Here is a 15,075-nt window from a genome sequence, read left to right as displayed (position 1 = left end):
CACAGCACCTTCTCCCAATCACTCACAGAATCATCCAGGTGTTCATTAGCAAACTTCAGATGGGCCGGCATATGTGCATGTGCCTTCTTGAGCAGGGGGACCTTGCGGGCACTGCAGGATTTTAAACCTTTACGGCATAATGTGTTACCAATGGTTTTCTTGGTGACTGTGGTCCCAGCTGCCTTGAGATCATTAATAAGTTCCCGCTGTGTAGTTTTAGGCTGATCTCTCACTTTCCTCATGATCAAGGATACCCCACGAGGTGAAATTTTGTATGGTGCCCCAGATCAATGTCGATTGATAGCCATTTTGTATTTCTTCCACCAACAATTGTCTCCTACTCACCCAGCATCTTACTTATGGTTTTGTAGCCAATTACAGCTTTGTGAAGGTCTATGATCTTGTCCCTGACATCTTTATAAAGCTCTTTGGTCTTGCCCATGTTGTAGAGGTTAGAGTCTGACTGATTAATTGAGTCTGTGGACAGGAGTCTTTTATAAAGGTGACTACCTAAGACAGGTAATGAGTTGATTAGGAGTGTCTAACTGGTCTGTAGGAGCCAGAACTCTTAATGGTTGGTAGGGGATCAAATACTTATTTTTCACTGAAAAATGCAAATAAATGTATATAATTTATATGTGATTTTCTGGATTTTATTTTTGATATTCTATCTCTCAATGTTAAAATTAACCTATTCTTAAAATTATAGACTGTTCATGTCCTTGTCAGTGGGCAAACTTAATCAGCAAGGGATCAAATACTTATTTCCATGACTGTACACACACATATACATATATACACATATACACACACACGAGAAAAACATCAATATACAAAAAAAAAAGAAAAATGTAAACAATTTTCGATCAAAAGGTCTCGTCAGGTGGACATTGGACACTAGCAAAATGTACATGGTAATGATTTAAGAGGATTAGATGTCTCTATGGCTATAGAAATGATGCGGGTGGTCCTTTAGATTAAAGTCCAGCTTTATTTTTGCATTTCTTTTTTACTTTTAAGCTCTAGGCAACAACATATAATGTCAGCAGTATTTTATTGCAGTAAAAAAAACTGCTGGTTCATTAAGGTAATTTATAAAAATAGAATAAATCTGCTATTTCTAAGAATATATTTTGAAGTCCATCAATGCTAATAGCACTAACAATACCACAGTTCTGCAATTCAAACATTTGTTAACAACTTTAGACACTCTTTGAAGTTAATATGGCTAGTATAATGCGGTTCACTTATTAAGGTCATAACATAATTATCTACAGAATGTTAACCAAGAATGTTCATCCACTTAAGTGGTCGAGGTCAGATTCGAAACCCTTTGTAGAAAATGTAATGGGTATTTTTAGAAACTTTTATTAATTACTTGCCAGGCTATTGGCAGAATAGTATAAACTAGTCCTTTTTATAACACAATGTAGATAAGTTAATGGACAGGAAAAGCACATTTTCTATGTTCATTTGAGATGACAAAACACTGGCTCGAACAGCAAAGGAGAAATGTGATTCCTGAATACAATGATACTGCAGAATAAAATAGTCATTGTTCATTCATGGGCTGCCTACAAGAAATTCACAAAAAACAGTGATTAACACAGATCAATGCAAAGAATTCTTAACATATATTGTAATTGAAAAGGCACATTCAATGGTACAGCTCCTGTCCATATAATTTTGCCACAGTAAAGTTCAGCATTTTAATAGTGAACTCATGCTCAACTTGTGTATTCATAGATCAAATAGCTTTACTCATTTAAAATTATACTCCTAAGAGGCCAAAAAGCTATACAGTATGGTTTGGCCGAGTCCTCAAATCAAGGAGCTATTTTAACTACTTATACATAACATTATAAAAAATTCAAAGTAAATTTAACTCTGTAACATAGAACTTCAAAAAACACATAAAAAAGTTTTAAAGATGGCTAAATAATTTTGTAATGGAATGCGCACATGTTTTTTTTTTCCATTCAACTTGGAGGCAACCGCTAGGGGTTTCTGTTGAGAAATGGATAAAAAAAAAAGCCAAGCATCTTCCTGGTATTTTTGAGATTTTTAGTTGACTTGTATTGTTAAGGTATAGAATGTCTTCCGTTTGGAAGATGACTGATGAATCTGCTCACTTTTAGACGCCTGGTATCTTTTGAACCCTGAAACAATTAAAAGATGTTCAAACGCCTTCAGTGCTCAAAAGTGCATTCTTTTGAGCATATTCTGAGCACTTTCAGGGAAGTTATAGAACAGAATCACCTGAAAAAGCGGTTGACACACAAACGTCTGGCTGCGCCTTATATCCAAAACACAGACTTCCTGATTGATTATTCCCTCCAATATATGGCTTGATGATTACAAACTTTTATTAATGTGTAACTGTTTTTAGGGCACTACATGGTTGACCCCTTCTCAATTATAATATTCCCCCAAATAAAGCAAAAACTACCTATAATTACTTTTGGTGCCGACACCGTTAAAGCAATATCAGCAGCGGGTCTCACGGGGATTGTTTAATGTTGCTATGTTATGTGAACCCCTGCAGCCAATCAGCAGCCACTAAAGGGTTGGACAAAACTGACATCTGGAGGAAGTCAGAGCAGCAGCAGTTTGTTTACTCTGGAAGTCTGTTTTGTCCAAAAGAAGAGAGTGGCAGTTAATCATTATGCTTGACCCCAGCAGCCAATGTCATGCAAGTCCCTGTTGATCCAGCACCAGAAATGAATATAAGCTGTTCTACACTATGTGGGGGACTATTATAATTGAGAAAGGGTTGTCAGAGTACTGGAAAACACCTCTAATAATCTATACATATATAATCATCTAAGGTCCATTTCCATCTGTTTGTCTGTAACAGAAATCCCGCATCGCTGACTGGTAGCGCCAGCCGCCTGCGACCAATCAGCGACAGACGCAGTCCAGCCACGAATTGGAGTGGGATTGAACCACGCTTCGCTGATTGGTCGCGTCCGGCCGGCGACATTGGCGCGGGATTTAAACACCCTTTCACTGACAAAATGAGTCCAATGTGCAAGAGAGGGCTTAGTTCTTGCTAGACTTTTCAATAATTAGAACTCTCAATCTTAGTTGTAGAATAAATGTCACAGGGTTACATCATCCTAATTGTTCTGGGAATTTAGATCAATGAAGATGAGTCCTTTTTCAATTTTCCAGCACAACTGTCACAATTCCCTCACTCACTGTGTCCTGGACACAGTGAGTAATAGCTTGGCTGCCCTATAGAATCAGTGTAATGCTGAGCTGCTCAGCTGTCCAATCTGAGGCAGGGGCGTGCTGAGCCATCAGTATTGAGAGTGACCATCAGGGTTGCGATGAGTTTCTTCCATGAGTCTCCCATTCTGGGTGATTAACTGGCCATTTAGCTGAATGTCAGTGTCTGTTTATTGCCAGTAGTAGTTTTAGCTCAGTGGTGTGTGTGCCTTGTTTTCCACGCTGCTAAAGCCAGCGTCTCTTTATGTTCCCTTTCCCTCTTCTGCAGGAACACCGACATTCACTGGTGGTGTCTTAATTTCCTGCTACTATCTCCTGGTCCTGTGCATGTTGGGTAGGTCTCCCAGCAGCGCATTCTCTGATACTTAAAGGAGCAGCACATGCACTCTGAATTTGCCTTCAGCCAAGAGCTGGCAGACATCTAGTATTTAGGTGTCTGTATAATGCTCTCTCTAGTGTTAGTTTGAGTTTGTCCCTGCTAGTTATCAGGTCCCTGAACTTATTCTGTTACATCCTGATACTGTTGTAGAACCTTCTTGGTATGAACCTGAAGATGCTCCGGTGGTACTTGAACCTGAAGCTGGTTCAGTGGTACCTGAGCATGAAGCTGCTCTGGCAGTACCTGAAGTGGCTGCCGAAGTAACTGAGCCTGAAACCTCATCGGCAGTACCCAACTCTGAAACCACACTGGGGGTACCCCAACTAATACCAGTGTCCTTCCAGTCAAGTGTTCCAGGATCTGCACTCCCAGAACCTGTGTCCGAATCCCGTCCTTCCCATGACTTCAAGTCCGTGTCTGCAATCATGACCCACGGGATCAGATGCAGCAGTATGTGGGTTTGCCTTTGGAGTGGTACCTCACCTGCAGCTTAAGCCTAACTCCACCACCAGGAGCTCTAGCGGCCCGAGATCCTGCGCGTGCATGCAGGTACAGTAAACAAGACATCAAGTGGTGTCAGTTGTCGGGCAGCGCGAACTGCGCATGCCCAAGGCAGAATATGACCGCGCAGGCGCCTGGACAACTGAATAACGCTGAGGAGGCAGCGCCCTTCTCGCAGAGTGATGGCTGTGCTGTGTCTGGATGAGGGGGAAAAGACCTGCCTCCCTGGCGATCTCACAGGTATGAGGGACCAAATTCAAAAGCGATTATTTCTGCAGTGCAACGAACAATAACTACAAGAGCCACCTTGTCAGAAAGCAGCATTAGTGCTGCACAAGATGGCTCTTTTAGTTACAAATGCCTGGGGGGGGGGGTGACAGGTTCCCTTTAAGAGACCACTGCACAAAAATTAAGAGACCACTGCACAGTTTTCTAAAAATCACCTTGTCTACATGTCTAACAGCCATTCCATTCCTGTGTCAGTTGAATTCCAATGAAAGTACACCTCGTTCTACTTCATGTGCTTCTGACTAGGTGATCAAGATGCATGCCAAGACGCACAAAAGCTGTGATTAAAAATCATGGTTATTCCACCAAATATTGATTTCTGAACTCTTCCTGAATTAAAACATGAGTATTGTTGTTTCTAAATGAAAAATAACTTGTTTTCATTGCATTTTTGAGGTCTGAAAGCACTGTTTCTTTTTTATTTTTAATATTTTTCATTTGCTGCGAAAAAATGCAAAATTTTTAGTTGTCAGTAGTTTATAGAATAAAACAGTATACAATGTACATTTTACGCAAAAATATACCGTATTTTCTGGTGTATAAGACAACTGGGCGTATAAGATGACCCTGAACTTTTCAATATAAAATATGGAGTATGAGATATACTCGCCGTATAAGACGGGGGTCATCTTATACGCCCAGTCGTCTTATACGGCGTGTGCGGTCCGGATGGTTCCCAGGGTCTGGAGGAGAGGAGACTCTCCTTCAGGCCCTGGGATCCATATTCATGTTAAAAAAAGAATAAAAATAAAAAATATCGATATACTTACCCTCCGACGGCCCCCGGCTCTCAGCGGTGCAAGCAGCGGCCTCCGTTCCTAAGGATATATTGAGCGAAGGACCTAAGATGACGTCGCGGTCACGTGACGTCATTTCTGGCCTTCACGCAATGCATCCTTGGGAACGGAGGCCGCCGCTTACACCGCTGAGAGCCGGGGGCCGTCGGAGGGTAAGTATATCTATATTTTTTATTTTTATTCTTTTTTTAACATGAATATGGATCCCAGGGCCTGAAGGAGAGTCTCCTCTCCTCCAGACCCTGGGAACCATCCAGGACCGCTCCCTGCACACGCTGTGCAGTATAAGACGACCCCCGACTTTTGAAATGATTTTCAGGGGTTAAAAAGTCGTCTTATACGCCGGAGAATATGGTACCTATAAAGAGAAAAATCTGAGAAACTGAAAATTTTAAAGTGGTCTCTTAATTTTTGCCACAGCTGTATTACATGAAGCCAAGTTCTTCCAGCTGTTTTATTAGATTGAGCAAATTCCGAATACATACTGGAGGCATCCTAATACTTGTTAAATCAATAAATGGCATAAATATATGCATGTTATAATCATAAATGGTGTAAACTATTTGTGTTCTTGATGTTTCAAATAGATTTCATACACTGCCTACAGCAGGGATCTCAAAGTTGAGATTTTCCAGCTGTTACCGCCAGCTGCTCAGATTTATAGTATATCCAATATCTTTTTGGAAGCTGTTTTCCTGCTGACTTAACATGATTGTACCCACAGGTTATGCATCGTCATGCATACATCTAGTGCATATATGCTTGTGATCATCTTAAAAAACAGATAAAGGGAAAACAAATATTTTGCCCAGTGTGCCAAATCACAGAATATATTGTTACATTTACTATGAACTAGAACTAGATAAGTTCTTACAACTAAACCCTAACTCACCGTCTTCCTCTAACACCAGCTTTCTCCAGTGTAGTTTGTGAGACACTGACACAATCAAGTTTCTCTTCTCCCATACACTGCAAAGATTATGGCAGCATTTATGAGTGGCCACATCTTTACTTCATCCGCTCCTTAACTAGATGATGGCACGATCACAGACATGGCCACACAGTGCACCATTAATAGTTAACAAACCCTAGTGCTACGTGACACTCTTCTACTCCCTAGCATGGAAAATATATATGAGCATCCATATTTGAGATCAGAGAGTTAAAGATTTGAGGGCCACATGTGACCCCTGGGGAACAGGTTGTGCACCCCTGGTATCTGTTATTAGAAATAAATATATTCAGTTCTCAAAAATAGAAACTTCTAAGAGCAAAGATATAAAGGGCAAATCTTTTTATTGTATGCGTTTGGGGTCCAGAGGGAGATCTTTTAAATCTCTTACAGTAGCTCTGAGTTTTGTTAGCAGTTAATCTATTAATAATCCTCATATAACCTACCAGCAACAATGAAGAATAAGATATTTTTCCCACTTACCAGGCCATTGCAAGTTGAAAGTGCTACTGCTGAGTGCTTATGGGACCGCAGAGTTCCTTGATAAAAACAGAAGTCATGGGATGAGTATACTTCAGTAGTCTTGGTCCTTCCATCGCTAAATGTTTGTACTGTAAATCCTGGAGCCATTAAATCATTCACATAGTTTAATTCCATGTGCAGATCATTTCCAAATCCATGTATCTTGAGATGAACAGCGCCAGTATCTGCTGATCTCTTACGTCTATGACTGTGGCTGATGTCATGTGTGATGTAATTCCCATCTTTGTCCACTTCATATGCCTCAACAATATCATATTCTGTGAGTAACAAAAGGTACAAGAATAGGTGAACACAAGTTATCAAACATTAACATGTGTGGTCCAGGATATATCGCTATGAGATAAGAGTAAACTTATCCAATTTATCTGGCTTCCTGTAGGAATTGCGTCTAACATGTTATTTCGTCTCCATGTTATGTCACAGTATTAAACAGGAGACTTTAACAAATATGCGCTCAAGTGTTAGATTTTTTTTGTATTAAATTGTTTCAAAATAAAACTGGTAAGTATATATCCTATCTGTTCAACAGAAAAGTATGCAGCCTTCAGAAAGTATGATTTTAATCAATATCTTACTTAGTATAACAACAATTTTTTATGTTAAAGTGGATGAGTCTGCCATTAACGGGGGCTGCATAAAGTAGATCTGTTCATAAAGACTACAGCAAGGTCTAGGGAGAAAATTGGCAAAAAAACAGTTGCATATTTTTTTGAGGCTTTCAGCTTTCTTTTGTCAACTCTGACAATTTTCTGAAAAGTAGATGGAGCTTAGCAGGGGTGTTGTGACCTAGCCTGAACCAACAAATTCATTGAAATGTACACTTCAGCATTTGACGAGTACATTTCTATCTCTGCAGTATGGTAGCAGAAAGATGCACCAAATTAATGGATCATTATATTCTCCTGTGTTCAAGCCCTCACCGCCATACTGCCTCCCAGTATCATGGTTACCATCAGTGGTGAACTACTGAAGATGAACAGTTTAGCAGAATGACTGCATCCACTGCTCCAAACAGAGCGGTCACAGATGATGCCAGCAGAGATGGATTTGCATCTGCAGCATGGGAGAAGCACAGGGAAAACTGAGGCTCGTTGGTTCCAGCCAGCTCCAGAACGACCATTGCAGGCTCTAAAGCATAGAGCCACTAAGCAAATATCAAAGACTGACCGTCACTTCCAAACAGAAAATCAGGTGTGGACAGGTGCAAGTTAAGAGCCACTTCCATATGTAACTAACAAGTTAAGGGTACACTAACGCCACAGTATGCAAACAGGGAATACATGAAACAAATTACATTGCAGCTCTAGAAAAAAAAAAAAAAATAAAATGTCAAGTAAAGATACTTTGTATATAAATTGGCCAAGTCATGTGTGCCCAACAACCATCGACAAGGCAACCTTCTTTGTTGGCAACCTAACCTTATACGCAACCTCTCTTGGACTTATAGGCTGCCATTATATGCAGGTAGGATCGAGCGGTGATTAAAACCACCATAGGCCGAGTGGTGGAGTGCTGTCAGAAAGCCTGTGTACACAAATATCAAAGACTGACCATCACTAACTTATTTTCTAGTAACAAATAAAAAAAATAACAAAAGAGGTAGCTGCTCCTGGTATGCACATATTCACGCTAGTTTTGATGTGCCAGTCAGTCTTTTGTATGTTAGCTTACTGACCAAGCACTTCGCCCTTCACCATGTGGTGATTTTAATTACAGCAGGCTTTACTGAGAGAGGTGTCCACATTCACTCAGGAATTCAGACATCAGCTTAAGAGAGGTATTCACATTGATATGTAGGGACCCATCAGTTATTTGAGACCACCTTGACGTTGGTAGATGGGCAGCCATGATTTGGCCAAATTATGTGCAAAGCGTCTAATTTTTTTCCTGATATTCAGAAGCCGTATTGCTATTCATATTTCATATATTTCATATTTGACATGCTTTAGCACAATAGAGTGCAACTTTTTTTGTATAACTTATTTTCTAGAGCATCAATGCAATTCCAGTTTCACATATTCTATGTTTGTATACTAAAATGCTACAGAGTGCAGCTTTAATTTGTTAGAGCCAGTAAGCGACATGTGCTCCGGGCCTAGGTAACAAATTGCGTTGATACTCAAGGAAATGAGCTGTTGAGAACAGAGGCTTTGTAATAAGTAAATTGCAATATTGATTTGTTTTACAAGCACTTTGCAATTTTAACCATTTAAAGTTTTGACACAAACCTGTAAAAAGGTGTAAAAGGTGACACTTGACCTTATGAAACAAGTGGAATAGCAGGGATGGAGTTGTCAGGGTTAAGAAAGCTTATTTTATTATTTTTAGATAATGTAAGTCTACATAAGAAACAGAACACCTGGAAACCTCTTTAAGTTTCATGAGGAAGAATACATCCCACTTCTGATCCCTCTGCTATGATATGTTTATTCGAATCAGTCATGCTGTAGATGTTGAATGGAGATAATTAGCAAATTACTGTAGCTGCTCTTTATGCAGACTTATTGCAATAAATAAAGTTCCTAGAAACTAATTGCCATTTATCTTAAGAGAATTTGTCATTTTTGGCTACTAAGATAACACTTTCTCAATCTGAATGTTGCTTCTGACGCGCCCGCCAGGGCCATGGGGTACCCGGAATCGGACCGGACAGTTCTATGGAGGAGGTCAAGGGGCTGTGATCTGTTTCCATGGCCCTGGCCGTGTCATAAAATGAAGGATAATTATGTAATGTTTGGTCATGATGCCACCCGTGGTGTTCTGCAATGGGTGGCCGATGCTGTGGTTTAGGTCAACTGGGGCTGATGGTGATGCAGAAAAGATGGTTCAGCTCTCCACGAGTAGAGCGGGGCCCCAGGCCAAATATATTTGATTGTTCAGATGGTGGTGAACGTTGAGGTGCAGAGATTAAGTGAAGGACACAGAGAGGTGCAGTTTTCTTTACCTTTTACATGAAAGTAGATGCAATCTGGGGTACCAATTACAGATTAGGGATTGAGTCCAGCTTGCCTAGAGGCTTTCAGGGGATCCACCCTGCCTGGTGGGGTTGAGGACTTTCCTTCTGCGCTCTCTTTTAGGGTCCCTGCTGCTTGTAGCTAAGCTGCAGCCCTCTCCTGTATGATGATTTCTAACCTATATGGCAGTCAGGGTGAGCCTATTTCACAGGCACTGTCCTTTTCACTGTCAGCCCCGGGCTCTTGGTCTGCTACCGTGCCTTCAGGGGTTTGGTGTAGCCAGTGAACTTTCCGTCCCTTGCCCACTAGATTCGGCTGTCAGGGCGTACAGCAACTGCCAGAATTTATGAGGAAGCTCCCCTTTCTGGCTTGGAGCAGGAATTGACATGTACACTGTGTTACATGGCATGGGGACCTTCCTTCTTGCCTCCAGGCATGACATCACCCCTTAGAGGGAGGCAATGTCACCGTGGCAACCGGACTCTGGGTTGCCACACTTCCATTAAAATAAAAAACACATACTCACCACCTCCTGTGCCAGCGCCTTTCGAGAGATGATGCCACTCGCTCTCCCAAGACTCACATTAGGATGTTCTGTCAGATGAACTTTGTGCACAAATCGGCATCGGCTTTACAGTCCCAGCCTTAAAACAAATAAGTAATCAAGAGGAAGTCAGAGCTGTGGCTACCTCATCACTTCCTCTTTATTACTCGATGTCTGAAAATGGGGACAGTGAAGCCATTGATGTGTGGGTGCAGGGTTCATGTGTTTAGCAACCTCACTTAACCCCCGGGAAAGTGCCGACACCACTGAAGAGCATAGGTGTTTTTATTCTAACGGGGCCAACAGTCAGTTTGCGAATGAGTTGTCCTCTAAGTGAACAACTTCTTTAAAAATTTGGAGTACGCACTGGAGAGGATTGTCTGGATTTGATGCAAATCAAATTCAAGTAAAATGTTATGAAATTCACAGGTCTTGGCAAATCTGAACAATGTGATATTTGATTTGCACAAATTGCAATGCAGAAGACTGAATCAGTCAAAAAAGGTTGACATGACTACATGTGCAGCACAATGTGCCTTGCAGCCATCACTTCACATGCTATAATGCAGCCAATCAGGTGGGATTATCATGGCCTTTACAAAATCCTAGGCAGGGAAATCCATAACCATTTTATGGTGATTTTTGGATAGTGAAAAGTTAAAAGTCTACAATCAATATATGTGACTGCAGACTTGTGAATTCTCACATCGCACACACTAGATGAGCTTAAACTTGCATTGAGCAAGGACGGAAACCATGCAGTTGAAATGTGTTCGGGAGTATACATATCGCATTAACAGCCAGATCCATCGAAAATTGTTTGTCCAGCGGCCAGATACAATGGACAAAGTAATGTTTTTTGTGTACGTCAAAAAAATGGACAGAAACGGATCTGTCGCCGTCCGTTGTTTGCTAGAAAGGAAGCCTATGGCACCAGATCCGTGAAATGACGGAATCCGGCGACAGATTCAGGTTTTTTTTAATTGAGCATGCTCCAATCCAATTAGCCAGATCCACTAGTCGCATCAGTCTAAAAAAACGGATCTGTCGCATCAGTTTTTCACAATCTGTGATCTGTCGAGCCAAGGGATTGTGACTGATGGCAAAAAACTGATGTGTGAAAGGGGCCTTAGCTGAAGGAAGGATTCCTCATCTCAGGCAAGCATATGTTAATCATTTACCCTATGGAATGGGCTAGAGCATTGCCATATCACGACACGTGTACTATGGAGAGCTGAAGATGCTATGGCCCAGCAAGGAACATGTGGCCCTCAGTGGAGTTCTGAGAGTAGTAGTGAGTAGTCCATTGATTCGGTGTACTGCACTGAACAGTGTTTGATCACATAGGATTAAGATGATTTTTAAACAGCTCTATAACAAAACAAAAAATTAAAGTGTCAGTGTTCTGTGTTATTAAATGGGCTGTTGGTTACAACTGGGTCACCATCCATTGCTCTAGTGAGATCACTTTGACATTACTAAGGCTGTGTTGGTGCTAAAGAGACTGAAGGGATTGGATACAGTCCTAGGAGACCTCAGAGTGTTATACGCATCTTTTTAATGCTATTTAAGTACCAGTAATTCATGGCAAATTTATTTTATGTAAATCCAGCTTTATGAAAAATTTGGCAAACCAGGTAAATTCAAATTCCAATAGAACTGATCATCTTTAATTGCTACCTCTATCTGCTGCACATAGTTTATACAAAATGATCACAGACATATTAAACCTATAACATTTCCACAGATACCTCTAATCATCGACCAGATAAACATAGTGCAGACGCCGTGAAGTAAAAGTTACTTATTAAATAGGAATCATACCAACTAGATCAGTGGCAGAAACCTTCATCCTGAGATGAGAGAGTGATTTTAGGTCATGAATCCTGATAACAATGTGATAAATAACATGACATTTGTAATGAATCACCTGGTAAATTATTAACACCCAAAATGTAATCTAACTTTTGGTTCGTAGAGGCCATTAGAAGAAATCAGATAATGTACACTGTCTATTTAGCTTATCAGCATGATCTGATAATTAATCAGTTATTAACTCCATACAGCCCACCACATTAGCTAAATATACCATCTGGCTCATTAACTAGGTTATTCCTATTAATTGGAGTAATAGGTTCTTTCGCTTACATTAAATGGAGAGCAAAATTATTTTTCTATACAACACCAAATTTAATATGGAGGAAATCTATTTCCATTCTATTATATTTGTATTCTTTGTAGGATCTGACCCTAGTTGCGGTCTATATTTCATCCTTAGCAAGCCTAAAGTGATGATGAGCCCAAAGTAGCCTTATAAGATACAACACTAAGCAGAATAGGCGCAAATTCTAGTTCAGTGAGCGCCCTCTAGTGTTTTCTTATGCATAAAACTACACAGTACATTTGGGCTATTCTCATTTATTAAAATCAATTGTCTGTGTCAAAATAGTTTTATGCCAAATATAAACTTAAAATATAAAAAACATAATTTGCCGTAATATTTACTGAATTTTTCTAAAATATACAACTTACTCAGGGGCACCTGGAACATACGGTATTTATTTAGCAGATTTCTTCATTTAGGGGATTTCATTGATGAGTATTTTGCATATAGGAGGAATACGGCACAGTAGCCCGCATTAAAATGTACAGTTTTACAACAACGTACAAGTCACTAGTAATGGCACGTACCTCTCCCACTATGTGTTCATTATATAGACCACGACATACCAACATGATAGGAGACAAAAGTGAAATTTCACTTAAAACCAATTTCTTCAGAATATTGTCAGCAACCAATCAAATCCTGTGTGAGATCTTCAGAAGTGCAGACACATGACAGACAGATCCATCATTATGCTAAAATAAATGTCGCCTTGGCAGAATTCCCAGAATGTTACTAGAGCAACTAGTGTCAGGAGTCAATCAAGAAGTCGCAAACGCCAGACTGTCCTCAAATAATTGACAAGTCATATTTAGAAAAGTACGAAGTATTTTCTCCTGAAGAATTCCCTTACTTTCATCTTGGCCACCTACTGGTATAAATAACAGCTGCCTGCGGAAATCTAGAGATCTGGCCAGCCGGTGCCCAGGGGTAATGCATCTACATAGCAAACACGTCTCCTGAAATGGGCTACAGGCAGAACAAGGGTCCTTGCAATGTGTCTTGTGATGGGGAATACATCCATGGTACTGAAACAATGGAAAGATGCTTTTGGATGGGAAGCTTTGATATTCATTGTTATAATTTAAATTTAAAAAGTGTATCAATGGTTAAGGGGAACTGGTCAGGAGACGTTTATTACTGGAGCAAGTGGTACGGGTGTACAGGTCCTACCAAACCCATAAAAATGACACCTATCCTGTAGTGATCCGATGTGCCAGTGCCCAGAAATCCAGCTTTGAAACCACATGCAAAGTAGCCTGGAAGTGCATTAGGGGCGTGTCTTGCACTTGCATACTATCACACTGGCTGATTTGCATGCAGTTTTGAAGCTGGATTTCTTAGCCCTGGCTTCTATGGATATATATATATATATATATATATATATATATATATATATATATATATATATATGTATATGTATATATATATATATATATATATATATACGTCTATGTAAGGCTCTATGTTTTCTTAGCCTTTTAATAGATTGATGTTATATACTTTGGAGCTTTGGAGAGTACTAACTGAAAATGATTAAAGGTGTATGCGAATGAATGGATGGTAGGCTGCTACTCACCAGCATGGTCTGTAAATGTCAGCATATAGTTGTGCAGCGCAGAAGTAAGGTTCCCGTCCATCAGAGACGTCCCAGGAGCAGCATATACAGGTGCATTCTAGGTGTCACAGGACCATCATGGGAAAGAAAACAAAGCATCATTATTCAGTGAGCCAGCTGGCTCTGGGGCAAGCAGTAAGGAAAATGCCTGGGACTCACCTTCCATAAAGCAAGTGCAAGCAGCAGGGAACATATGCCACCTCTCATCCCCATCTCCAGTGCTGTCAGTCAGTCACCAGGCAGCCTCATCAATTCACTACAAGTAGCAGAGGTAGTGCTCAGCAGCAGAAGCCATCCAAGCACACAGCTACCTGTGCCAACAGCTCCCAGGCTCTGATATTAGGATAGTCTGTGCATAGTCAGATGCTAGGTCCTAGTTATTAGGAGGATCCAGTGAGGAGTGAAGCATGCTCCTGAGCAGTGGGTGAAATCCCAGCCTTGATCTGCCTGCAGCCAGCACTCCTCTGTATCACTGCTGCCTGCCTGTCCCCATGTGTCAGTGCTGCAGCTCTCACTGTGGCCAGCCGGCTTCTGCTGACTGACAGTGCCCCCAAACCAATCAGTACCTGCAGAGTGCAGGGGGCTGTGCAGCTCCATGCTTTGTAGTGCTACCATTGTTAACTCCTTATTGTCTGCCTTGTGCCCCTGCAGGTACAGAGCACGGTATATAGGATACAATCAAGAACTATTTCCATAGTGTATTCCTGATATATCACTGATCTGCAAGCCTGGATGCCCCATAACTTATATTTAGAATTGAGAGTCCTCAGTGGTTGATACCTTTTAATGGCTAACTGAAAAGATGGTAACAAATTGCAAGCTTTCGAGACTACATACGTCTCTTCATCAGGCAAAGATGCCTTATGAAGAGACCTGTGTAGTCTCAAAAGCTTGCAATTTGTTACCATCTTTTCAGTTAGCCATTAAAAGGTATCAACCACTGAGGACTCTCAATTCTAAATATTTTTCTATCTACTGGCTAACACGGTACCAAGATATATTTCTTTCCTGTACCATAACTTATATACACAGGACAATCCGAATGAATGCATGCAATGCAAGGCGTCCATATACCGTCATATATAGATGGATATCAAGAAATAA

General features: G+C 40.7%; 1 protein-coding gene across 1 annotated transcript in view; it reads right to left on the bottom strand.

Moving 5' to 3' along the window:
• The window catches only part of ADAMTS16 (ADAM metallopeptidase with thrombospondin type 1 motif 16), a 370,445-nt gene extending 356,006 nt beyond the window's left edge, over positions 1–14,439 (bottom strand). The window contains exons 1-3 of the mRNA XM_077269610.1: positions 14,131–14,439; positions 13,933–14,029; positions 6,632–6,948 (exon numbers count right to left, since the gene is read on the bottom strand). Coding sequence (XP_077125725.1) covers positions 6,632–6,948; positions 13,933–14,029; positions 14,131–14,184 — 468 coding nt within the window. The 5' untranslated portion in view covers positions 14,185–14,439. The remainder of the gene's footprint in view (positions 1–6,631; positions 6,949–13,932; positions 14,030–14,130) is intronic.
• Between the last annotated feature and the right edge of the window lie 636 nt (positions 14,440–15,075).

The sequence above is a fragment of the Ranitomeya variabilis genome, chromosome 6 (genome assembly GCF_051348905.1).
Source record: "Ranitomeya variabilis isolate aRanVar5 chromosome 6, aRanVar5.hap1, whole genome shotgun sequence".
In the NCBI taxonomy this organism is placed as follows: Eukaryota; Metazoa; Chordata; class Amphibia; order Anura; family Dendrobatidae; genus Ranitomeya; species Ranitomeya variabilis.
Note: the sequence above shows the minus strand (reverse complement) of the source record. Positions and strands in the feature narration are given on the sequence as shown.